Raw genomic sequence first — 24504 nt, forward strand, 5'->3', positions numbered from 1 at the left:
GTATCAGTCTATCCCTTGCTCAATATGTTTGAACAGAGTATGAAAATTCAGGGGCTTGGTCATATTTTCTCCTGTGAGATATAAATATTCTTGCTACCTATTTAATTTCAGGGGCAATGTACGGATCCATGAGGTATGAGTTACATTATGTTGGGTGTCTCGTCCCTCCAAGTCCAGTAGCTATTCCTGAGTTTCTGCCCATGACATCTAGCACAGTGTTTGTGGTTTAAAAAAAAAAAAAAAAAAAAAAAAAGCTTTGTTAAATGAGGTGCAAAAGTTTTGAACTCCTCTGGAGGAAATATACCTTTAAGGTGACATGTGAGCTATATATTGGAAGTGGTGGAGTTGATGCTTGGCCAAAACCTATCTTATGATGAATCTTTTTCTTTTTCTTTCTTTTTTTTCTTTTCTTTTTTTTCCTGTTAACCTACTATGCACTTAGCCCTGACAGATGATGCAATCTATCCAAAGCAGATTTCTGAGCCAGTTGCTAGTCATGGTACTGTTTTGGCCAGAAAGAATTTGGAAAGTTGTTTATCCCACACACCATGCTAGAGGGCTCCCTGATTCTTTGGATTTTCCTCTGTGTGTTTTGAAGAAATCCAAATTCTTCCAAGAAAATCCAATTTCTTCCAATTCTCCTACTTCATCTCCTGTCTTTCAATGGCATGCATTGTGTTTATTGAGTATTGCCTCAGGCATTTGAGGGGAATTAGGAAAAGGGTGAACTAAGTTGATTTTGATTTTCTGATATTCTTATTGAAGAGCTCATAGGGCATCTGTTTTGGTGACTAGCTAATGTATCAAATCACTCATCCTTTGAATGAAGTTGTTGAACTAACCAGGTAGCATTACCAGTGGAAAAGATTTCTAGTTTGGATCTCCTTGCATTCTGAGTGTTGGTCAGCTGGTCTTTAGCCCCCTATCTTCAAATCTGTTTTTCCACTCTCCACAGATGTTAACAAAGCACGACTATTTCGAATGGAATCTTACCGACAGGCCCAGTGATTAATATTTCACTTGCATTGTCTCAATAAGCCTGTGTGCCAACCTGGTAAGAGAGAGGTGTTATCGGAAGTCACTTGAGGACATGGTTAAAGGGAGCAGAGTGGTTCAGAAGGGGCTTTCATAGATCGGACTTGTACTTAGCTTTCACTTGTACTTAGCTCTTTGTTTCACCCGCCCAATAAACCTTTAAGTGGAACCAGTGGTCTTCGGCCTTCATCTGGAGTGTGGTGCATTCGGCATCTCGCTGGGAGGAATTGGAGCACAGGCTGGCCTCGTGGGGCTGATTCGGATGTCTGCTCCTCTGGGGGCTGCTCCAGGAAGTCATCATCTAAATTTGATCTAGAGGAGAAGGTACCGGCCACAGCTTTCCGCACAGCACGATGTTAACAAATGGCCTATTGGACATGTCATCGTGTTTCACTTTATCTGTTTCCAGCGAAAGGTGAGACCCCCTTGGAGCCAAGCCCTGAGCGAGCCCAGGGGTAAATAATGCCTCGTCAGGAGGGTAAGGAACACGATGGGCAAACCCCCTGGGGCAGGTGAGGGGGGAGCTCGGGTGTAAGGAGTGCAAGGAGCAGGATCTCCCACTCTCGGGAAACCTTTTGAAGGGAAGACGCCATTTAGGTGTTGGTTGCGCTGCCTTGTGTCAAACTTAGAATTCCTCCAGCAGTTTTCAAACCGAAACCTGCCTCCTTCAGTGAGAAATAATTTGCAGTCCCTTGGTGTTCCATCAGAATAAAACCGAGCTTCAAAAGCCATCGCTTTATGATCCTGAAGGATGGGAAGGTATGGAGCAACCTTGCCCGGAGAATGGCTGGGGATAAAAGGCAACAGGAATTGAACATCAAAGGCAGCCATGGGTCCCCATCAGAGCGGTTCTGATATAATTAGGTTCGCATGGAGGATCGGCTCCCTGCTGCCTGCCTAGCGGGGTGCGCTGCTTTCAGGCTTCAATCTGCACAAATTAAAATTAAATGAGTCTTTTTCATTTACACACATGGAGAGCTGAATTTTAATGGGAATTTCTCAGAACCTCGATAAGCAAGATGATCCGTAGATATCTTCTCCATCTTTCCCATTCGTGGCCTCTGAACCTCTTTGGATAAGCCTTTGATAAGGTTTGATGATGAACAAAATGAAATTTCTCACTTTGGGGCTCTCTTGGGGTTTCAGTGGCATTTCCCCATCTGTGCAGGGTCTGATGGCCCCTGTGTCATCACTCGTCTAGGAAAAGAAAAAGCACATATAGCAGGAAAACAAAACATCTTGATTTAGCAGCAAATGGCAAATCAGTTTTTAATGGCACTGGAGCGCGAATCTCGTGTGAAAGTTATAAATTGCACGGATTTAATTAAAATGTGGCAAATGGCATCAAGACCCATCTGCAGATCTTTGCTAAAGATGAGATTCTTTCTAGGATTTGGAAAAATCGAAATTTATATCATCAGGGCCCTTAAACATTAGCATCAGAAACCTAAACCTTAGTGTGATGTTAGGAAATTTCTCTGCTGCTGCTTCATTTCTCTCCCTCGGGAACAGACCCCCTCACTGCCCCAGATAAGGGGGAGAACACCGAGGACTTCGGCGGAGCTGCTTGCCGGTCTCTACTGTACTTTCTTCCCAGATGTCTTGTCTCAGAGGCGGTCACCCTGTCAGGCCCGGGAGCCTCTCTCCCACGCGGCACCTCCCCTCCGATCTGGCCCCCGAGGCTGGGCCACAGCAGGCTCTTGGGAAGGCCTTGAGCTTAATCAGAGGCACAGTGTTCCAGCGCCTGTAAGGCTCTTGATTAAAACTGGCCTCCTGATTATTTCGGCAGAACTTTGGCCAACAAGGTGGTGTACGTCTGAGTTAGGAAACTGCCTGCAAAGGCCGCTGCGCTGAGCTTTAGTGGAAGGCTTGAAAGGAGCAGGTTCAAGGCAAGGGACCCAGGCGGGACCAGCAGTCCCGTTTGTCAGGAGCCCACACCCAAAAGGCAGAGGCCCCGGGGACACCCGTGGGTCCCCTCCCTACTGGCACAGAGTGTCTCTGTGCGAATTGGAATACGGCACCCTTTCCTTAAGACACTATTTTAATCAATAAACAAAATTTTAAAGGCCGTGCATGAAGGGCGCCCCCTTAAATGTAGTGGCACGTGCAGGGCCTAGACCAGTGGCCGGCCACGGTGACCACCGCAAGGCTGAGCCAGGATGACATGCCCAGCTGCTCTTGCCACCGTCCGCTCTGGTGTCTACCAAATAGGAGAGGGGAAATTGGGATTTACCATTTTTTTTTTTCTCTTTGGACTTTTACTTACAAAGTTACTTGTTTATTTAAATGAAGACTTTGGCTTTCATCACTTTGGCTATTTATCTAGCCTGGCACCCCAGTGGGGTAAGTTGGATTAGGAAAGTCAAACCTTTCTTCATTTATCCTTGGATTATAAAAAATATTTTGGGTAAGCCATACAGCCCGAGAGTGTCAGTAAAAAGGTGACACAGACCTCAATATATGATAGTTTCTTTTCAAGATTTAGGATCGCCATAAGTGCCATCCTCTTTCCTTCCATGTGACCTTAAATTAGAACCCGCGAGGGTTTGTACTAAAGTTGCTGAACTTGAAACTTGGGGAGAACTGGACTTTCATTTTTCAGCCTGTGGGCAGGGTAAAGAGTGGCAGAAGTCACCGAGTTTTATTCATTCTGGGGGTTCAATTTTTGCAACTTTTCAATGGAAAACAAAACAACAACAACAACAACAACAACAAACCAATTGGTGCTCTCAAAGCCCTGATATACTTTGGAATTTGTCTGTACCCTGGCCCACTGCTTGGGATTCAACACAAAGCAAGGCTTCAAAGCTGAATCTCCAAAGAATCTCATTCTTAGGTGGATTTACTTGCAAGAGGATCCCAGACGAGGCAACCGTAGCAAAGCATCAGAGCACTTAGTGGAATGGTTATCGAAAGTGTGCTTTTTCCCTCTGTTTACAACGCTTATTAGGAACTGCGATGACGTAGGCTTCCTGTCAGGGCAGGTCCCACCAGAGTGCAGTGGGGTGAGGTGAGTCTGTTTTTCTGGATTCTGGGCCACCTGCTGGCTGCTCACAGCACACCTCCTCAGGGGCAGGGGCTTGCCTCTGACATTAGAGCAGTTTTACATGATGATCCAGAACGCTGGGCAGACATGACTTCGTTTGTGATCCTAAGTGCCGGATGAGATTTCTAGAAACACGTGGCCTGTGGGGTTGTTTGGTTTGATGTGATGAGAAGTCTGGACTGCTGCTGACCTCTCCCTCCGTTGATAAGCTGGTCCAGGGCAGAAGAAAGAGGCTTTGTTCAAGAGCCCATGGCATTCTGGGTGTTGGGAACAAGCGCCCCTAACTAGGATAACATAGCCCAGAAGCTCCTTCCCTCCCTCCCTCCCTTTACATTCTCTCTTCTCCTCTTTTCATGCACACAGTCCCTTCCTCCTTTTTTATTTCAAGGCAGTTCGTTGCCCACCTTGATCATAGAGTGAAAGACTAGAAAATAATTTTTTTAATTCAACAAAAAATGTTACCGTGGGGGCTAGATGAAAAAAGGTGAAGGGATTAAGAAGCACAAATTGGTAGTTATAAAATAGTCATGGGGATATAAAGTACAGCATAGGGAATATAGTCAGTGATATTGTAATAACTATGTATGGCGCCAGGTGGGTACTAGAAATATTGGCGACAATACTTTGTAAAGTATGTGATTGTTAAGCCATTATGCTATACACACAAAACTAATCTCTCTATATAAAAGCCTCAGTGACCCTTACGACTGGTTGACCACTTGACCGATAGACCGGTCGCTATTATGACACACTGACCACCAGGGGGCAGACGCTCAACACAGGAGCTTCCCCCTGGTGGTTAGTGCACCCCCTTAGCCAACCTCCCTGGCCAGCCAACCTCCTACAGTCCCTCCCCCTGGCCAACTGGCCCTGATTGGCCCCAATCAGGACTGGGCAAGACAGCCCGATAGGCCCCAATTGCCAGTCAGGCCAAGGGAATCCCACTTGTGCATGAATTCATGCACTGGGCCTCTAGTATAAAATAATATCAAATGCCAACTTTAATTGAAAAAAATTTTTTTTTAAGAATTAAAAGTAAAAACTTATTGACTAAGCCTCCAAGTCCCTGAAGGACGCCTAATCCCCATACTAGGCCTCTGAGCCTGTGAAAGACATGAAACTTTCTTGCGCTCTCACACTGCGACTCTGTCGCCCATGTGCTGAGGGCGTGGGAGTCAGCTGGAGCTAACTGTAACCACGTGTGCTGGTTAATATGAGACAAATGCATGCAAAGTGCTTGCCGCCCAGGGAAAGTGCCTCCTTACAGGTGGTCAGGGTCACCCTGACAGATGGACCATTTAGTGCTACTCAAAACTCGAAGAACTGAAATGAACATAATACACAGATTTATGCCTACGTAGAAACTGATTGTTCCAACTTCTAGTTTTATTCCATTAAAACTAAGTGATCAAAGGCCAGAGATCTCTAACACCTTTGAATAGATTTTATAATATTAAAAAAAAAAATAGTGAAGCATGTTTTGTGGCTGGGCGTCATCTTTGTAAGGGGGTTCAAATTCCACTTTGTTCCAGACAAGAGCCTACTGGGTGCCAGGTGCTTTCTGCGCGTTAGGTCAGGAGTCCCGGGATGCAGGTCCTGCTGTCCCTCGGTGCATAAAGAAACAAGAGGAGACTAGAAAGTTAACCAAGGCCACCTGTTCTTGACCAGCCTCCTTCCCACCCACTGACAAGGAAGCTGCCGCGTGGGCGGGGAAGGCAAGCTCGGTTCTGGTCAGCAAGTGTTTGCTGGGCACCTGCTGGGTGCTAGGCGCTGAGCTCACCCTGGGAGCCAAACACATGGCCTTTGTCCCCAAAGAGCTTGTGGCAGCAGACGCATCGCCCACTGTGTAGAGTCTGTTGGTGGGTTCCCTGCCCTCTTAGATTAAATCCAACTAATTTATTGTGGTCTTTGAGGCCCCTGCCTGCCTCGCCCTCCCCGCTGCTCTCTCGCCGCTCCCCAGCCTGGGCCCCAGCCAGGCTGCACAGTTGACACCTCAGCAGGTGTGTCACTCTGTCTGCTGGGCCAGGCGACGGCGGCGTGAAGGAGGGACACAGGAACGGTGTGCTCAGGGAGCAGTGCGAGGCCCCTGCCGTCGGGGTCCGTGTCGGTGTGCATTAATTAGGACTGGAGCTCAGGGCCAGAGAGAGAAGCCTTATGAAGGTTTTGGGTTTTATTTGTGGGTGGCTGCGAGCCCTTCAGTACATAACCAATATTTCCCTACACCTCAGCCACCCGTGGGCCCAAATAAAGGCTTGAAAATGTAAGTGACTCAAATCTGCTGACTCGTGGACACCACTGCATAATGACAGAACCTTGCTCGTCTCCCTTACCAGTTATTTCTGGGGGTCCATGGCCCTCTCCTGGCTGGTCCTCCTCTCGAATTCAGGCCTGAATTCCCATATGAGATGTCAGTATATGGCAAGGACAGGGGTTCAGCTCTCTGGGCTCTGAGAAATGTGTTCAAAGCTCGGGGATCTGGGAGGATATGGCAGGCTGGGGGCTTGTGTCCCCCATGCACCAGGCCTGGGGGAGTGGGGACTAGGCATACAAAGACCTTTCACTTGTTTGCAGGAGTGCTGGAGGGGACTCTGGGCCTCCTGTCAGCATAGTTGGGGCACCCCGTGAGTGTCTGAGCCGGGGGGCGGGGAGGGGGAGAGCAGGCTAACTCTGAGCATTGCAGGTGGCTGGTTGAGGACCAGAAATGGGGTGAGGGCTACGACAGAGGTTCAGGGAAAGTAGACGAGGGAGGAACGAGCTTGGCAGAGAAGGTGAGTTCCACACTGACATCCAAGCTCTGAAGTGGATTCTGGTAAATATTCGTACCTGGACGCCAACCCAGAGGTCTGGCGATGGAGACCTCAGCGGCAGCACCTTGCAGGAGACTCCGAACTCGCCTTGTGTCGGCAGCCCCACTGCCAGCCGGTCCCTCCCGCTCACTGCGGTGAGATTGATCCGTCTGAAAGCATCTGTTTTTGTACCTGCTGCCTTCCCGCACAGAGATTTTTTTTTCTTCAAAAAAAAAAATTGCTTGTCGGTTACAGTTGACAGGCAATATTCTGCTAGCTGCAGGGGTGCCACGTCGTGATTAGACATTTATGTAACTTACGGCGTCAGTGATCACCCAGGAACCAGGCAGGGCTTTCCGGTTCTCTCTCCAGAGTGTGAACGTCTACCCCCCAGCCCGCAGGTTCAGGCTCCTCTGTCTGGTCCCTGCCTTCCTGGATCGGGACGTCTTTGGTCACAGGTGACAGGAGTCCAGCGCGGACCAGCTGAGGCCACGAGGGGAAGGTACCGGCTGATGTCATCCCCTGGGGCTCAGCCATGTGCGGTTTCTTCCTCCTCTCGGCGTACTGACTTCATGCTCTCAGCACATTCTGGCAGGGAACAAGAGGTGGAGCAACCTGCAGAGTTCAGGTCTCGTGACATTGTCAGCAGAGAGGGCGGAGTGTCTTTGTTACTCTGCTCCACCGAGAAAAATCCCAGCGAGAACTCTGGATCCCAGAACAGCGTGGGTCAGGGGCCCTCACCCAGGTCAGCCAGTAATCACCAAGAAGATGGCGTCTGAACCACAGGCTTGGAGAAAGTGTGGAGCTCTCCTGTGGGAGGAGGAGTGATATGTATACACCACATGCACATGTGCGCGTGTGCACACACACTGCCGTCCTTCTGTGCCACAACCCTCTCCCCGCAACCAGAACCTCCATCCAGCCCAGCCCAGCTCCTCTGACCTCACTTGCGCCAAATGCCCTTCCTGTTCTCAAGGGTCATCCTCAAGGGCTCACCCTGATTCCTCATCCTCTTCTCCCCTCGCGCCCCCGTTCCCCCAGATTTGGGTCATTTACATTTCCAAGCCTTTATTTGGGCCCTCGGGTTGCTGAGGTATAGCTGTGTCTTTTCTCTTCTGACACAAGAGAAAGCAAAATGGCAAAGACGTGAGTGAGCTGCTCAGGCTGCAGAGCGGGAGGCAGGGATGAGATCCAGGCAGTGTGCTTCCCAGCTCAGGGATGGCTGAGCCGTTCCTCTGTGTGTGGTCTTCCCAGACTCGCTCACTCGCCATGAGGGTAGGGACCAGAGCTGTCATCCCGGCTGGAGGCCCGATGGCTGGCTAATTGCTTCGTCCTGATTGCCCCCCCCCCACGCCTTTCTCTTTCTGCCTGCCTCTTACCCCCATTCCCAACTCCCAGGCTGGGGACTGGGTCTTTGCTGGTGATGTGCTCGATTTAAAATTCTGTGGGAACTGGGAGCTTTTCTTCCTAGAGGGACAGAATAAAATCAATATTAATTATAATGCAGATGCCATCTTTTTCTAATCCCCTCCACTGTCTCCAACATGCAAATGAGTGTGCGCAGCCTCCTCTGGGCTTTCCCACAGATGCTCCGTGCACCCCCCCCCCTCCCTCCTCCCATGAATCCGGTCCCATTGTTGTGCCTGATGGGAAATGCCGGCGCTAATGTCACGCAGCCCCTTCCTCCCAGGCTAGAGCAGCTCTCCCTGCTCCTCTGAGGAGGAGGACTGCTGAAACGTGGCTGTCTGTGTGCATCGAAGTTCCCAGCACGTTCCCGGAGCTGGCTCCGAGCCCCTAGCATGTGTTTCCCAACCATTTCCTGGGCTCAGGCTCTTCCTGCCCGTCAAGGCCAGACTTGCTGGGGGCCACACGGGGCTGCAGAGACGTTCGTTCCAGATCCAGAGAGATAAGCGTGATCTTTGGAGCCGGCGGACGCTGGCAGGCTAGGACCCGTCCCGGCCTTGTCGCTGAACCAGAGAACTGGGGCCGGCGGCGGCAAGGTCCTGGGGAGGGGGGAGGAGACCTCTGCACGCCAGCCAGCGGGCACCCAGACAAGTGCCAGGCTGCTCTCCTGCACTGCTCCCCTCCAGCAGGGCCCCCCGTGCCTCCACACATCGGACCGAACGCCCGGAACATGAGCTGTTTGTGTGTGTGTGTGTGTGTGTGGCCAGATGAGCAGCATCTGACACAAGCCTGTAACAGCAGTTAACAGGGCGGGCTGCATGCCAGGTGTGCCCTCATGTCCTCAGTATGGACCCGTTTCACCTGTGGTAACATCTCAGCAGGGAGGATTTTGCCTGTTTTGCAGACCAGCGGCCTGAGGCTTCACAGAGAGGAGAGCTCATCTGTCCGCAGGCCCCCAGGCCCTCCGTGGCACAGCCCACGCTCTTAAACATGAACGGCGATGGCTGTGACAGCACAGGGTCATTGCAATGTGGCCACGGGAAAGGTGTAGCTAGACTCCGATTGCCATGAAAAGCAACAGTGATAGCAACGCACGAATTTCCTAACTAACCTCTAACTGGATGTGACAGCGTGGCCTCCTCCACCTTTACCCTAGTTACCACCTTCCCTTCCTCGTCAGCCCAGAGCTACTGGGAGCCATGCGAGAGGGGAACCATGGAACAGTTCCCTCTTGCCCTCTTTCCCCACCCCCAACCCCCGTCCCTTTCTTTTTTCTTTCCTGCTCAAGGTATGCTTGCGACTTAATTAATAAACATAGACCTTTTCTTACACCCACCCCAAAAGGGCCACTCCCACATTTCTGGTGGCTCAAAGGCAGGCAAGCCCTGGAGTAGGAGATGTGGGTCCTGCCTGCCTCTCTCTCTCATGGTGGCTGTGGGCGGATTTGGTCCCCAAATGAACCTGGCAAGACCTGTGGGCAGAGCGTTCTTGATCCAAAGCCCAGCAGCTTCCCTTCCTCCGGAGGCTGTGCCTCAGCTGCTGTGTAGGGTGCAGCCCGAGCTGGGGCAGCACACACGCCCTGTCCCCACCCTCCCTCACTGTGACCTGCTCCCCTCACCACAGAAACTCTGAAACAAGCGATGAGACCCACCTTCTTGGAATGATGGTCACATTTGGGGGCAAATAGAGAATTTGAGTTTGGAGAAAAGTTGTTACTATAATGTGGTCATTAGTAGCATGTAGCGCATGTGGGTGAAAGTTTGATTCTTCATGAATTGTCTTGCTGTCTCTCTCAGTCTGGTAGTTGAAGAATATCAACTCCAAAGGGCCAGTGAGTTTGCGTGTCCATTCGGTGTAAATTTTAAGTGTGTGTGTGTGTGTGTGTATATATATATATTTTTTTTAAATATATTTTATTGATTTTTTACAGAGAAGAGGAGAGAGGGATAGAGAGCTAGAAACGTCGATGAGAGAGAAACATGGACCAGCTGCCTCTTGCACACCCCCTACCGGGGATGTGCCCGCAACCAATGCACATGCCCCTGACCGGAACTGAACCTGGGATCTTTCAGTCCACAGACTGACGCTCTACCACTGAGCCAAACTGGTTTCGGCTTAAAAAAAAAAAAAAAAAAAAATATATATATATATATATATATATATATATATATATATATATATATATATATATTATTGATTTTTTTACAGAGAGGAAGAGAGAGGGTTAGAGAGTTAGAAACATTGATCAGCTGCCTCTTGCATGCCCCCTTCTGGGGATGTACCTGCAACCAAGGTACATGCCCTTGATGGGAATCAAACCTGGGACCCTTCAGTCCGCAGGCCTACGCTCTACACACTGAGCCAAACCGGTTTTGGCACGGTGTAAATTTTTGAGGGAGCACAGCTGTATTAAACTTGCTCTGGGTATCACGGTGCCCCCTGTCCCAGATGCCCACTGCCCTGTGCCAATGCTCCGTGCCGACATCCCATGCCCACAGAGGAATGGAGAATTATTTGGGTCCAGCCAGTCTCTGAGGCCCATTGGATCCAGAAAGCAACGTGAAGGAGTGGGGAAGTGTGAGCTGGGAGGAAAGGCTTTGGGACCCGGACCGGGTGTGCATGATGTGCTTGTGTCCTCTTCGTTTTCCCAAGATTGGAAGCTGTTGGAGTGTTGGGTCCTGCCTCTTATTCTGTCGCTTCTCCTGCTTAATTCTGGGCTACGCATAAAATAATAATGCATGTGAATATTACATCAGTGAAAACGGCTCTCCTCCCCTCGCCTCAGAAGGTAGCCTGAGGGGGGCGGGAGGAGCCTTTGGCATGAGTAGAATCAGAATCTCAGAGGACACGGATGATCACACAGGTGAATAAAACCATTGCCGAAGGCAAAGTAGCTATTGTGTTACTTCTAATTGCTAGAATTTACTTCATGGTCCAGAAGATCTCAAACTAGTCTAGGCCATGGCTGAAAGGGTTGCATCTCTGGGAGAAACTCAGATTCCTCCCAGAGGGCAGCCAGTAAGTGGAAGGGTCGCTAATAGCAAAAATTTGGGTATTTGGGGAAAACCAACAGAATTCGATCAAATGTATGACCCGTTCCATGAAGCAAGAATCTCATTCCTGGTCCCCAGGGAGCACAAATACCAATTACGGTGCTCTCAAAGAGACAAGTGGGTACATTTTGTCAATTTTCTAATACGGTGGATGGTCACCCTTCACCAACCATGGGATTGACAGCCCATCAAAGTACTTATCTATAGCAGCAAAACCATAGCTGGCAAGGTCAAGGCCTCATAAAACATAGGCACTGGGAAAACAATAAAAGTTGCATTCCTATATGTGATTAAAACAGTGAGTGAAAGTTCTAGCAGGCATCCATCCCCAAAGGAACCGCATTAAACCACTGTTTAATGAGGAGCATGACCACCCGTGGGTGACTTTTGAATTGCCTTCTTAAGTGCCCACATCACCGCTGAGGCAGAAGCACCCAGCAGCCACCAGCTGTTTAATGCGGTAAGCCAGCCCCACTGGCTGGGAATGAAGAACTCTTTGCAATTGTTCCTGTGTCTCCCTCCTCCCAACTCTCTCCTCTCCCACTCCTCCTCTTCCTCTCCTGGTGTCTTCCCCTCCCTTCTCTTTCAAATACAACTTGAGCAATTGTGTAACCTCCTAAGTTTTCATAATTTATGTAAGAGATTAAGGATATATATATTAATATTTTTTATTGATTTCAGAGAGGGAGAGAAAGATAGAAACATCAATGATGAGAGAGAACTATTGATTGACTGCCTCCTGCACACCCCCACTGGGGTTCAAGCCTGCAGCCCAGGCACTGGGAATGGAGCTGTGACCTCCTGGTACATAGGTCAACACTCAACCACTGAGCTTCGCTGGCTGGGCAAGGGCATGTTTTTTGAAGTCTGGTCTTCCCTCCTGAATTATTTAGGAAGGTCAGTCTTACTGGTCTCTATTTCTCTCCTCTCTGTATACTTTCCTATAGTAGCCCGTCTACAGAGTCTACAGGAAGAGAACAATAATTGTCGATTTTCCTCTGAGGAGTTAGGATAGAAGTAATAAGATAGTTGACTTTATATTTTTGGTAGCAAGTATAAAACAGTATTATCTCAAAAACTGGAGTGAAAGATTACTGCACATAAAATGCTAAAAACAAAAAAACAAACAAAAAAAAACTTATGGCCCTAGCCAGTTTGGCTCAGTGGATAGAGCATTGACCTGCAGACTGAACGATCCTGGGTTTGGTTCTAGTCAAGGGCCTGTACCTTGGTTGCAGGCTGATCCGCAGCCCTGGTTGGGCACGTGTGGGAGGCAACCAATCATTATGTCTCTCTCACGTCGATGTTTCTCTCTGTCTCTCCCCCTCCCTTCTACTGTCTCTAAAGATAAAGAGGAAAAATATCCCCGTGTGAGGATTCACAACAACAAAAACAAACAAACAAGACACCCTTAAGGTTTATGAGAGATGCTGGAAAAGAAAGAGTGGGTGGGACAGTGAGAAGCAATCTGGTTGTTGGCTGTCAGAGAGGAAGGAGAAGACGGAGAAATATAGAGAGCACACTTTCACCTGAGCGTTACATGGAGGATAGGCTCTGCTGATCTCTACATGTCTCAGAGCTCTGTCCAAGGATGCAGCCCGAGGGATTTAGGCTGGGCACACAGACCGTCAGGGTGGCTAAATAGGGGCCAGGGTCACAGTAGCCTTGGGATTTAGTTCAGCTGCCAGTGACAGGAACACCCAAAATAACAGGCTTAAACAAGACAAGCGATCACCAGGAAGACCCGGAGGCGGCAGTCCGGAGCTGGGATATTGACCCCGCAGGATGAGGGCCCGCCTGGCCTATGTGTTGTGCTCCCCCAGGGTGTGGCTTCCTCTTTACCGTTTAGGATGGTGGTGTAGCTCCCGCCATGGCGGCTCGGCTACGATGTCCCACCAGCACCGCAGTGGACCTTTACTTGGCCAAAGCTGAGGCATCACATCTCCCTGTGAGAGAGGGAGATTGAAGGCGTCATCCGTTAGCTCTGTGCCAACATGCCCAGCCAGAATAGGAGAGAGAAGAGGAGGACCTTCATAACTAAGCAAAGTCATAGAGGTGCCTCATCTTGGCATATGTATTCATTCAGGGAGGACAGAGTGCCTAATACATTCAGGCATTGCTTGGGGGGAGCTGGGAAGAAGACACTTGGGTCCCTGCTCTTGTGTTACAATCCAGTGGGAGCGAGACAGACACTAAACTAACAGTGAATGTGGCCCAGTGGACAGTCTACATTCTACCCTCAAGTCTTCCCAGCGAGCTGTCTTCAGGAGCACCTGTGCGTGAGCCGTGGTCCGAGCAGACCGTGTCCCACAGCACTGCTGACTCCTGCGGGCATCGGGCAGCCGACAGCAGCCTCTCTGACATGGATTCAGCTTATCAAACCCTCCCATGCCTGCACTGGAAGAACAATGGTGGGGAAGAGGAGGAGGGAGAAGTAAACAATTAGTAAGCCAGAGCCCCACCTTGAAAATGGCCCCTGAGTCATTCTGAGGCCAGTGCCTCCATGGGCTCGCATGCTCAGAAAGACCAGGATAAGAATCCAGCTGGGAAATCCTGTCTGTTTTCATTTTCTCTGGTGGAGAGGCATGTGGGGCCCTGTCCCCGCTCGGGGACAGAGCAGGGTGATAAGGATAGCTTGCTAGTTCCTTAGGGCTTTTGAGGCCAAGCAGGGGGACTTGGGAAAACACAAGGACACAGCCTTTTCCTGCTCCCATGACCTCCAGCCAGCCGTCGCTGAGCCTGGTTTTGCTGGGAACCGGGCAGGTGTCCAAGTGCAGGTCACAGGTCGTCAGTGGGCGTGGTTTCTAAATTAAACTGGAAGCCAGTGCTGCCCACCCGGCAGAGACTCAGACCATCTGAGGTGAAGGACCAGTTGTCGCTGTTTTGGTTTAACGTTTCAGCTTCCAATCTGACTTAAAAATAAAATATTAGGAAATGAAATTAAAAAGGCACACAAAATGTAAGCGTAGACTTCTATTATCAGATTCAAGAAATGTAAAATTGCTCTGAAAGTCTCCAAGGCTGACTCCATTCCTGGCCCGGATTTGCCGGTAGCAGCGAATCCAGAGCTGCCACCACCAGCCAGCTGGGTTCGGCTGTCCCTCCCGGCTTCGGTCCCCAGGACAGCACTGAGGAAGCGCTCTGCAGCCTCGGCGTGCCTCAGGCCCGCGCATCTCCCTCTGGTGCCCCTGCCCAGCTGCCCACGTTTTTAACTGCCACCTGAGTGGACTGATAAAGGCACAGCGTGGCCGTCTTTCCGATCACAGTCCCCATGGGCAGGTGGACGTTATACTGCACACTCAACAGCCAGAGAAACGAAAGGTCGCAGCTAATTGTAATCATTATCCAGGCTCCCCTACCTGGACAGGGCTCTGGGCATACACGGGTCTGATCGGCAGAGCAGCCAGCCGTAAGGCGGGCAGCCGTCGCCAGCTGGCCCGGCGGGCGTGGGCAGGGCGGGAGGTCAGTGTGGACTCTGTGTTGCAGTTCTCCAAGGAGAGGCACGTCATGGACAGAACCCCCGAGAGGCTGAAGAAGGAGCTGGAGGAGGAGCTGCTGCTGAGCAGCGAGGACCTGCGCAGCCACGCCTGGTACCACGGCCGCATCCCCCGACAGGTACCTGCCTCCTCCCTGCCAGCACAGCCCGGCTGTGCTCACGCAGCACGCAAACCCAGGACCCTACAGGGTCCTGCACCGAGGCCATGTAGGAGGGAGCCCCTGTTTAGCCAAAAACAAATACCAGAAAATGCCCCGCAGTGTCTTAACTAAGGACACCTTGGGAAAAGCGAAAGTCAGAAAACCAAAGTACACTTCCCCACGCCCAGCAAGTGGATGCGGAAAAGGCAGGTGCTCTGTGGTCTGCAAACACGGGGCCGGCAGGAGGCGGCCACCGCAGGGTGGTACCTGAGAAGCAAGGCCGGGCTGTGGTTCTGATGATTGAACTGTTGGCTGGCTGCCTGCAGCCTCACGCCCTCTGCAGCCTGCTTCCTTTCTGAGGCAGCGGCTTACGTTCCAATAAAGAGGGATATCACTGAGGCAGCGGCGGGCGCAGAGCAACAATGCTCCCTTCCCCCCCCATGCACTGCCCGGCCCCCTGGCCCAGGGATTGGGGGGAGGGGGTCAGGTCAGTGATTACAGATTCATGGCCTGGAGTGTACTTTGCGATGGCTGTTTGAGCGGTAGCCATAAATAATGAGGCTTTGTTTGTTTAATAATATAGAAAGTGGAAAATAAAATAAGCACAGTACCAAGGTCCAGAATTTTCCTTGGGCTTTTATTACAACCTGACCCACCAATCATTTACCCAAGACAATATGACAGGAAAGGAGTGGGCGGGGGTGAGGGGAAGGGCATCATGTCATAGTTATTTTTTTAATGAAGCATATTTTTCAGCTTTATGAATGAAATAATCCTTAGTCTAACTTTTTCTCTCTTTTTTTAAAGTTTAAATTTGATTGTAGAAAATGCAGGGAGATAAAAAGGAAGAAATTGCCCCCTCACCCCTAATTCTCCCTCCTGGAGATAACCACTGTGAACGTTTGATAAAAATCCTCCCAGACTTTTCTAAATCAAGGATGACATCACACCCCATATCCATTTTGGAAGCCCACTTTCTCCACTTAAAATGGTACAGTTAGAATTTCCTCTAACTGTCAAGTATTCTCCTATACCAACCTACGTTGTGTGCATTTTCATTGTACACACGCACCATTATCTATTGGGCATGCTGACCAGCATCCTGTAAGATCACGTCTATGTTCACAGCTATAATTATTTCCTCAGGCTCAATTCCAAGAAGTGGAAATTTTTTTTGGGGGGTGGGGTGACAAAAATATTTTTAAGGCAAAGATGACTCAAAGTAACCATGGCGGCATACTGTTCTAAGCTAACTGATCCAGTGTTGGAATGGCCTGGGAAAATTATCAAAGTTTATAAAACCTATGACTGTCCCTGCCATGCTTCTCCCTCTCTCGACCATAAAATTGGTTTCCACGTGCCATGAGTGTGAATTTTCAGCTCTACATCATCCCAGCTTGCATCCCTGAACCCTGTAACAATAATAATGAGAGTTACGGCTAACGCTCCTTTCCATTTTGTCTGCTGCTCTGTAGTCACATGATCCCTGCTCTTCAGGTCCCATAACGGAGCCACAGAGAGATAGGTAACTTGCCCAGAGTCGCACAGTGGAGCCAGAACGCAAACCTGGGCCTGCTGCCTATCAGATCACCCTGCTCCACAGTGTACATTCTCCTTTTTCTATAAACGTCGGCGATTTTTAAATCGGATACCGTGTTCCATTGTACTTGTGCTTTGCATCTATTGTGGATGCAGACGTATATTCCTCCCGACTTTGTTCCAGGGCCTCCGTCTGGCCAGGGCCCTGTCCACGCCCAGCCCTGCCTGCCCATTTCGCAGACCCTTTGCTCTAGCCCCATCCTTTCTTCCTCCGAGCACCCTGCCCACCCTCTGCTCCCGCTGAGCCCCGCCTGCAGCACTGCCTTCGCATCCAACCAAATGCGCCCTGGCCTTCAGACCAGCTGGCTCCTCCTCCCTCCTCCTTAAAACCTCTCCTGGCCAAGCCCCCTTCCTCAGCAGCCACGCCATTTACCTTTGGCACCAACTCAACTGGGAACTGATCCTGCGCCACTTTGTGACAGCAATCCCCCATCCCCTCCCAGGCACCTACCTCCTGGTGTACTTTTTCCTCCACTTTATGACATCTGACACACCATGCCCTCCTCGCTGAAAAGAAGCTCTCCACTCAGAATAGAAGGCCCGTGCCGTGGCGACTCCAGGCTGCTTACTTCACTGCTGTGAACCCGGTGCCTTCAGCAGGACTTGGCACCTACGGGGGTGGCCAGCACGAATGACTGGGTCCTCTAAGAATCAGACGTTTGAAACGTCAAGAGCCAACGGAGGGAGTAGAGACAACATGGCATTGTCTTCTGTCGGCCCAGAGAAGCGGGGAGAAATACAGGTCTTAAAGGGAATGTAAGCTTGCCTTGCTTTCCTGAAAGCTCCTCACTCGCGGATTTGTCCCCAAAGGTGTCAGAAAACCTGGTGCAGCGAGATGGCGACTTCCTGGTCCGAGACTCCCTGTCCAGCCCCGGGAACTTCGTCCTGACCTGCCAGTGGAAGAACCTCGCTCAGCACTTCAAGATCCAGCGGACGGTCCTCCGGCTCAGCGAGGCCTACAGCCGCGTGCAGTACCGGTTCGAGGCGGAGAGCTTCGACTCCGTACCCGGCCTGGTGCGCTGCTACGTGGGCAGCCGCCGGCCCATCTCCCCGCAGAGCGGGGCCGTCATCTTCCAGCCCGTCAACCGGACGGTGCCCCTGCGCTGCCTGGAGGAGCGCTACGGCGCCGCCCCCCGCCCGGCCCGCGACGGCAGCCTCCTGGAGGGGCGGCCGGACGTGGCCCAGAGGCTGAGCCTCGCCACGGCCAGCGTGCAGGCCCGAGAGCCCGGCCTGCCCAGAGGAAACCTGCTCAGGTGGGTCAGGGCCTCCGGGGGGCGGGGCCGTGTCCGGGCTTAGCGAGGCAGACGACGGGGAGCTCACCCTCCCTGGAAAGATATTCATCAGATGGGCCGGGGGGGGGGGAAATGTCATAGACAGAAATATCCCGAATTCAGGAATTCAGAAGGAAAATACAGGATTCTGAGAAACACAAAGTACAGCTGTGCTGCGAGGAAGCTCTCGTAGATGTCAGTCAGCATCTGGCTGTGCCCCGCCTCCCACCTGGCGAGCCCTGGGCAAGCTGCTCGCCTGCTCTGGGAAGATAGGGCTTGTGGGGGTTAAATGGTTTCAGGGTGCAGAGTGCTTAGAACAGCACATAAGTGCTAAGTGTGTGTTAACCATAATGATTATTTCTGGAGGGAAGTAGAATGCAAGACTGAAGACAGTTGCAGGAAGGGAGGGAGAATTTTTTTTTTTTTTAATTATCACCCAATACTATGTGTTGCTTTTTTTTTATTATTGATTTTAGAGAGATAGGAAGGGAGAGAGAGAGAGGGAGAGAAACATCAATCGGTTGCCTCCGATATACACCCTGACAGGGATCAAACCCGCAACCTAAGTATGTGCCCTGACTGGGAATTGAACCGGCAACCATTCTGGTGTACAGGATGATGCTCCAACCAACAGAGCAGCCATCCGGCCAGGGCAGGGAGGAAGAACTTTTATCTAAGGCCGTGGACGGCAAACTGCGGCTCTTTGGCCCCTTGAGTGTGGCTCTTCCACAAAATACCATGGCCTGGGCGAGTCTATTTTGAAGAAGTGGCATTAGAAGAAGTTTAAGTTTTTAAAAAATGTGGCTCTCAAAAGAAATTTCCATCGTTGTACTGTTGATATTTGGCTCTGTTGACTAATGAGCCTGCCAACCACTGCCCTAAGGTATTTAGAAATTCTCCTGCCCACGGTAATAAGACCAGATTCGAGATCCCTTAAGATGTTCAAGTGGTAGGTACTTTTTTCTTGTTTCTCCTGGGAATTCTTCAGCTGAAGAGCAGGGAGTCAACGCCATGACAGGGCCGGAGGGTGGCTGTGGACACACAGAAGCCCCACTGAGTCTGGCTCAGGGAGGAGAGGCCCTGGTCTGCCTTCAGAGACGGGGCTTTGAAATAAGACCAGAGATGGAAGAAGGAATGGGAGAGTCCCCGCATGAAGGAGGCAGGCCCAGCAGAGCGCCTCCTTTGCTCACCCTCGGAGAGCAGAGCCCCGAAGCCTGGTCCCCGCTGGGCACAGGCGGCGGGCACAGGAGTGTCTAGCCGTGGGGGCGGGTAGGCTCGACGTCAGTAATGACCGGCGTCCCGCCCCCCTCCCCACCCCCCTGCGTGTCCCTGACTCCGGCCCGAGGGTTGGCTGGCCGGCCGCCACCTGGGCGAAGGTGTGTGCCCAGCCAGGTTGCATTCCAGCTTGGTGTGTGGCCAGCGGAGCCTGGCTGTCCCGGTGATCACTGCTTAAGGATCACTTTTCAGAAGCCATTGCCTTGTGGAATTTGCCCTCTGCCCTGCCTTATCTCTGAGGGGTTGCTGGAATTTCTCTGTTGCTGGGAATTTGGAGGTGGTGGTTTTTTTAAAAAAAAAAATCGGGTTTTTTTTGTTTTGTTTTTTTTCCTTTGGTGCTTGAAAAAGGTAGGAAAAACGTTGTGATTTCTGTAACATAAGCTTGTAGGAGGGCCGAAGAAAGGTCATTACAACTTGTACAGTGCTTTCTCTTCTAGCAGAGAGGAGATTCTGTTCCTTGGTGCTGGAGACATTGCCACCTGAACTGGCAAAGGCCTGGGGCACACTAGCTGGCCGTGTGGCAGTTCGGTCCCCCCTCGCCCCTGCGGGCCTGCGCCTCCCAGCTGCCGCCCCCCGCCCCGCCCGCCCGAGGGAGGGGGCTGTGCCGGCCCCCAGGTGGGCCTGGGGAGTGTTTGGGGGAACCTGAGGTTTACACTGAAGTGGAAACCGTGACACTGTTAACCTTGTGGGAGAGTGGCAGGCCAGTAAGTCGTTCCTCCTTGGATTAGACTCTGTAAAAAGTGCACGTTTCAGCTTATCAGGTTTTCCTGAGAATCTTCTGAAACGCTTCCCCTGCTCTGATCCGCTGATTGGGAAGGCCCAGAGGAGGCCTCCCGGCCGGCCGGCCGGGCTGTGGCCTGACCAGGTGGTGGGGCTGCGGGATGGAGCCCCCGGCACCGTCCTGTCATAATCGCCCCATCAGCAGTCTCACCCGCAGACATTCCGGGCCTGTTGGGGTATGCGGAGGCACTTGTGTGCTGAGCAATCGCTCTGCCGTGTTGCTTAAAGGCTCATGACTTAATGATAGGTTTCTGCCGGCTTGTCTTTCGCTCCAGAAATAAAGAGAAGAGCGGCAGTCAGCCCGCCTGCCTGGACCACATGCAGGACAGAAGAGCCTTATCCCTCAAAGCCCACCAGTCGGAGAGCTACCTGCCGATTGGTAGGTCCCTGGGGATGTTGGGGGGAGCGGGGGTTGGGGGGGGGGGAGACAGTGTTCCCCTGATTTCGTTCAGGCTGTTTTTCTGCTCCATCTGGTCACCTCCTTTGGGGAAGACCTGGGGCTCTGCCTGCAGAGGTTTGTAGGACTCGATCCGGATGGGAATCACTGAGCTGGGTGCTTTAAGCACTAGCTTCTGAGCCTCTTAACAAGGCGAGCACCGTTATTCCCTTTCCGAGGCTGAGGAAACTGAGGCACAGAGGTTAAGTGCCTTGCCCAGAGGCACGGATCAGGTGAGCGGATAAGCCAGCATTTGAACTCAGGTTTTCTGATTCCGAGCCCACGCGAGAACATGGGTTTTCATGACTAGTGCGCCTGCGTGGTCCACTCCCAGGACCGGGTGGGGGGCTGGTCCCGGGCTTGTGGTGGAGCAGCTGTCTAGCAACCCCTCCTCCTCTCGGTTCTCCTTTCACCGCCAGAAGAGTGTGAAGGTGTGGGATGTGGGGAAACCGAGTCAGCAATTATATCAGTAGCCATGGGATCGTCTTTCCTTCTTTTTATTTATTTATTTTAAATGTATTTTATTGATTTTTTTACAGAGAGAAAGACAGAGGGATAGAGAGTTAGAAACATCGATGAGAAAGAATCATCGACCAGCTGCCTCCTGCACACCCCCTACTGGGGATGTGCCCGCAACCAGAGTACAATGCCCTTGACCGGAATCCAACCTGGGACCTTTCAGTCTGCAGGCCGACGCTCTAGCCACTGAGCCAAACCGGTTTCGGCTATTTATTTTTAAATACTATATATTTTATTGTGGGTTGTTTTTTTTTTACAGAGAGGAAGGGAGAAGGATAGAGAGTTAAAAACATGAATGAGAGAAATACCAACTCAGCTGCCTCCTGCACACCTCCTACTGGGGATGTGCCTGCAACCAAGGTGCATGCCCCTGACTGGGACCCGTCAGTCCTCAGGCCGACGCTCTGTCCACTGAGCCAAACCGCTTAGGGCTCTTTCATTCTTTTTATGCCTGACCGTCCTTGGGACCACACGGTGATTTTCCTAATGCTCCTTAAACCATTTCGATGGGGGGCGTTGCACCGTCTTTCTCCTCCTTCCCAGTGGGCCTCTAGCTCTCCCGCTGGGCCCGCCCTGGCTGAGAGGGAGCAGAGACCTGTGTGTGTGTGCCAGGCGGCTGAAGGCGTGGGTGTCTGAGGGCACGATCAGATCACTCCCCGCGGAGCCCGTGTGTTTCCCTGCTCTGACTGCCCTGACTTTCTGTGACCGCCCAGCTGCCAGCAGGCAGCCCCTGGGACTCCAACTCCCCCGGAACTGTGGGGTCCGGCCAGCTTTGCCCTCAGGATGTCCCAGCCGTCTCCAGGCTGGGCATGGGTGGTCACACACAGTCACCTTCAGGGGATGAAAACTCATGGCCTAGGTAGGGCACGAAGGGAGAGCTGGGACGCCGTCACTCTAGCTTGCTCTGTTGTGTGTGCTCCCCACGTGAGCTGAGCTTCTTCTGACCCCGTCTCACCCTCCACAGGCTGTAAGACGCCCCCGCGGTCCTCGGGCGCGGACACGAGCCCCTGCCCCAGCTCCCCGGTGTTCCGGACGGGCAGCGAGCCCACGCTGAGCCCGGCGGTGGCGCGGAGGGTCCCCTCGGACGCCAGGCCCGGGGAGGCGCTGCGGGGCTCGGACAGCCAGCTGTGCCCCAAGCCGCCCCCCAAGCCCTACAAGGCGCCCCTCCTCAAGGCTCCCCCGTCTCCGTCCCCCTGGCTGCACGCCGAGGCCAACTACTGCGAACTGAGCCCCGCCACGGTGGCCTCGGGCTGTGACCGGGCAGCCAGGCCGGCCCTCGGCGCCCAGGACAGCTACGTGGAGCTGCTGAAGGCCAAGCAGAATGGGGCACCGGGCTCCCGGAATTCTGGCACCAACTACCTGATTCTTGATGACAGTGACAGGGCCGGGCCGGGGGCGCCCCCGGCGGCAGCAGCAGCAGCGGAGCAGATGGGCCGGGGGCAGGAGGCTGAGTTCACGATGCCCCTCCTGGAGACCGCCTCCTCCTTCAGGCCCAACGACTTCGTGTCCAAGCTCCTCCCGCCCGAGAACAAGCCCCTGGAAACCGCGATGCTGAAGCGAGCCAAGGAGCTGTTCACCAGCAACGACCCCAAGGTCATCGCCCGGCACATGCTGAGCGTGGACTGCAAGGTAGGGCCCCGGGCGGGCGGGGTTTGCTCTGGCGGACGAGCATCTGGAAAGGAGCATCTGTCCGCGCCTCACTCCGCCTCACCCTTTGGCTCAGGGGCGGGGAACCTTTGTCCGGCCGAGGGCCATTTGGATATTCATAACATCATTCGAGGGCCGTACACAATCATCAACCTAAATATTAGTTCTGCTCTGTTGGGTCAGATATTTAATGAGCTCACCCCTAAGGCCCTGGCAGGGCCAGACCCAATGATTTCTCAGGCTTTATAGGGCTGGAGGGCCAGACATTCCCCACCCCTGCAGAGTGGAAGGGCTTTGTTCATAGGAGAAGTCCGAAGATCACAGCAGTGTGGGGGTTTATTTTAGGGGTGGGAGCCACCGGCCACGATCACCTTTGCCCAGGCAGGAAGCTCATAAACCTCACCTGGGACACAGGGATGGCAGCTGCTGCCCGGCGCCCGCCTTCGTCCCCAGCCCCCCCCCCCAGCCCCGCTGGTGTCTGGGCTCCTGCAGCACCCCCCAGCTGGGGCTGATCGCAGAATCCTCCCCGGCCTCACGTCTGCCCGAGCTGGGAAAGCCAAGCGCGAAGGAAAGAGGACGGGGATGAAAGTGTAGTTTCTGCAGGAGCAGAGCTTGGTTATTTTTATTCACATTATATATTTATTGTTACTAAATGGTTATTGGGGTAATCAACATTTTAAAGTTACCTTGATTTTTTAAAATAAGTAATGCTTGCTAAATTCAGGAAAAAAATGATAAAAATGCAGAGTAAGAAGAAAGATGAAAATCACCCAGAATCCCGTTTCCTGGGGCTCTCCTTGCTAACATTCACTCTGCAAGCGGAGACACGGAGATACTGGCGTGCAGGTCTGGTCGCTCACCACAAAAATGGCACCGCCCGGACACACGGCTCCAAACCCCGAGTCTCCCTCCCTCCAGCACCCTGTGCCTGCCCTCCCCTGTGACCGCAGACCTGTATGTTTACGTCGCCCTCGTTTCTTAAAGGGAGCGTGTCTTTTATTCTGGGCGTCCTTTGTTCGGAACTGGCCCAGGGCAGGCTCCTCCCTCGGGGAGAGATTTCTAGAAAGCAGGTGTCTCCGGCCGGGCGGCCCAGCCTGCTCCTCGGGGAAGGGACAGGTCTTTGCATCTGCAATCTCGTTTGAGGCTCCGTGAAATCAATGAGCTTCAAAGGTCAGGGCTTATTTAGGAACTGGCCTTCCCAAAATAAATTTCCTTTTATTAAGGCCGTAAATCACGGCAGGAAGTGGTCTCTGAGCACCCCTCCCTCAAGGAGCTCCTAATGGATTGAGGGCTCACGTGGTCAGCAGGCAGCCTCCCGCCTGGCTATGCCAGGGTAACAAACGCCTTCCTGAAAACAGGGCTGAGGGATCACTCAGCTGACCTCATGCCAGGCCTGGGAGAGGTGTGTGTGTGTGTGTGTGTGTGTGTGTGTGTGTGTGCGCGTACGTGTGTGTGTGGGGGGGTGTATGTGTGTGGTGTGTGTGTGTGTGTGTGTGGTGTGTGTGGTGTGTGTGCGTACGTGTGTGTGGGGGGGGTGTATGTGTGTGGTGTGTGTGTGCGTGCGCGTGTGTGTGCGCTCGCACGTATGTACCTGTGTGTGTGTGTGTGTGTGTGTACGTGGGGGGGTGTATGTGTGCGTGGTGTGTGTGTGCGTGTGTGGTGTGTGTGCGCGCGCATATGTACGTGTGTGTGTGTGTGTGTGTGTGTGTGTGTGTGTACACATGTCGGGGGGGGGGGGGCCTGAGCGGACAGCCAGGAGGGGCTGCTCGGGCAGCTCACGTGGTTGGCCGAGTGGCCCTGGGCAGTGCTCACAAATGGCCGGATAATCACCGGGCCGGGTCCTCACTGTAAAGCCAGCTGAACCTGTTTGGACAGTAAGAGGCTTGGAGTGCCTGCCGCAGGACGTCACCCGCACAGAGCCGGGCGTGAACCGGCCCAGGTTCTCGGAAAAGCAGGCTCCTCGAAGAGGCAGGTCTGGGTTCACGTAACTGCCTAGTTCCCCGGAGGAAGTGAACCC

The 24504-nt window shown here is 52.4% G+C and overlaps 1 protein-coding gene across 8 annotated transcripts in view; it reads left to right on the top strand.

The window, feature by feature from the left end:
* BCAR3 (BCAR3 adaptor protein, NSP family member) overlaps positions 1-24504 on the top strand; it is a 105168-nt gene that overhangs the window by 61600 nt on the left and 19064 nt on the right. For 7 of the 8 annotated variants that reach the window (XM_036446489.2, XM_036446491.2, XM_045584327.1 and 4 more), the window contains 4 exons: positions 14811-14939; positions 17370-17812; positions 20161-20264; positions 21805-22469. In XM_036446489.2, coding sequence (XP_036302382.1) covers positions 14811-14939; positions 17370-17812; positions 20161-20264; positions 21805-22469 — 1341 coding nt within the window. The remainder of the gene's footprint in view (positions 1-14810; positions 14940-17369; positions 17813-20160; positions 20265-21804; positions 22470-24504) is intronic. The other variant, XM_036446492.2, reaches the window with a different exon arrangement.

Source organism: Pipistrellus kuhlii, unplaced genomic scaffold, assembly GCF_014108245.1.
Source record: "Pipistrellus kuhlii isolate mPipKuh1 unplaced genomic scaffold, mPipKuh1.p scaffold_m20_p_2, whole genome shotgun sequence".
Classification (NCBI taxonomy): Eukaryota; Metazoa; Chordata; class Mammalia; order Chiroptera; family Vespertilionidae; genus Pipistrellus; species Pipistrellus kuhlii.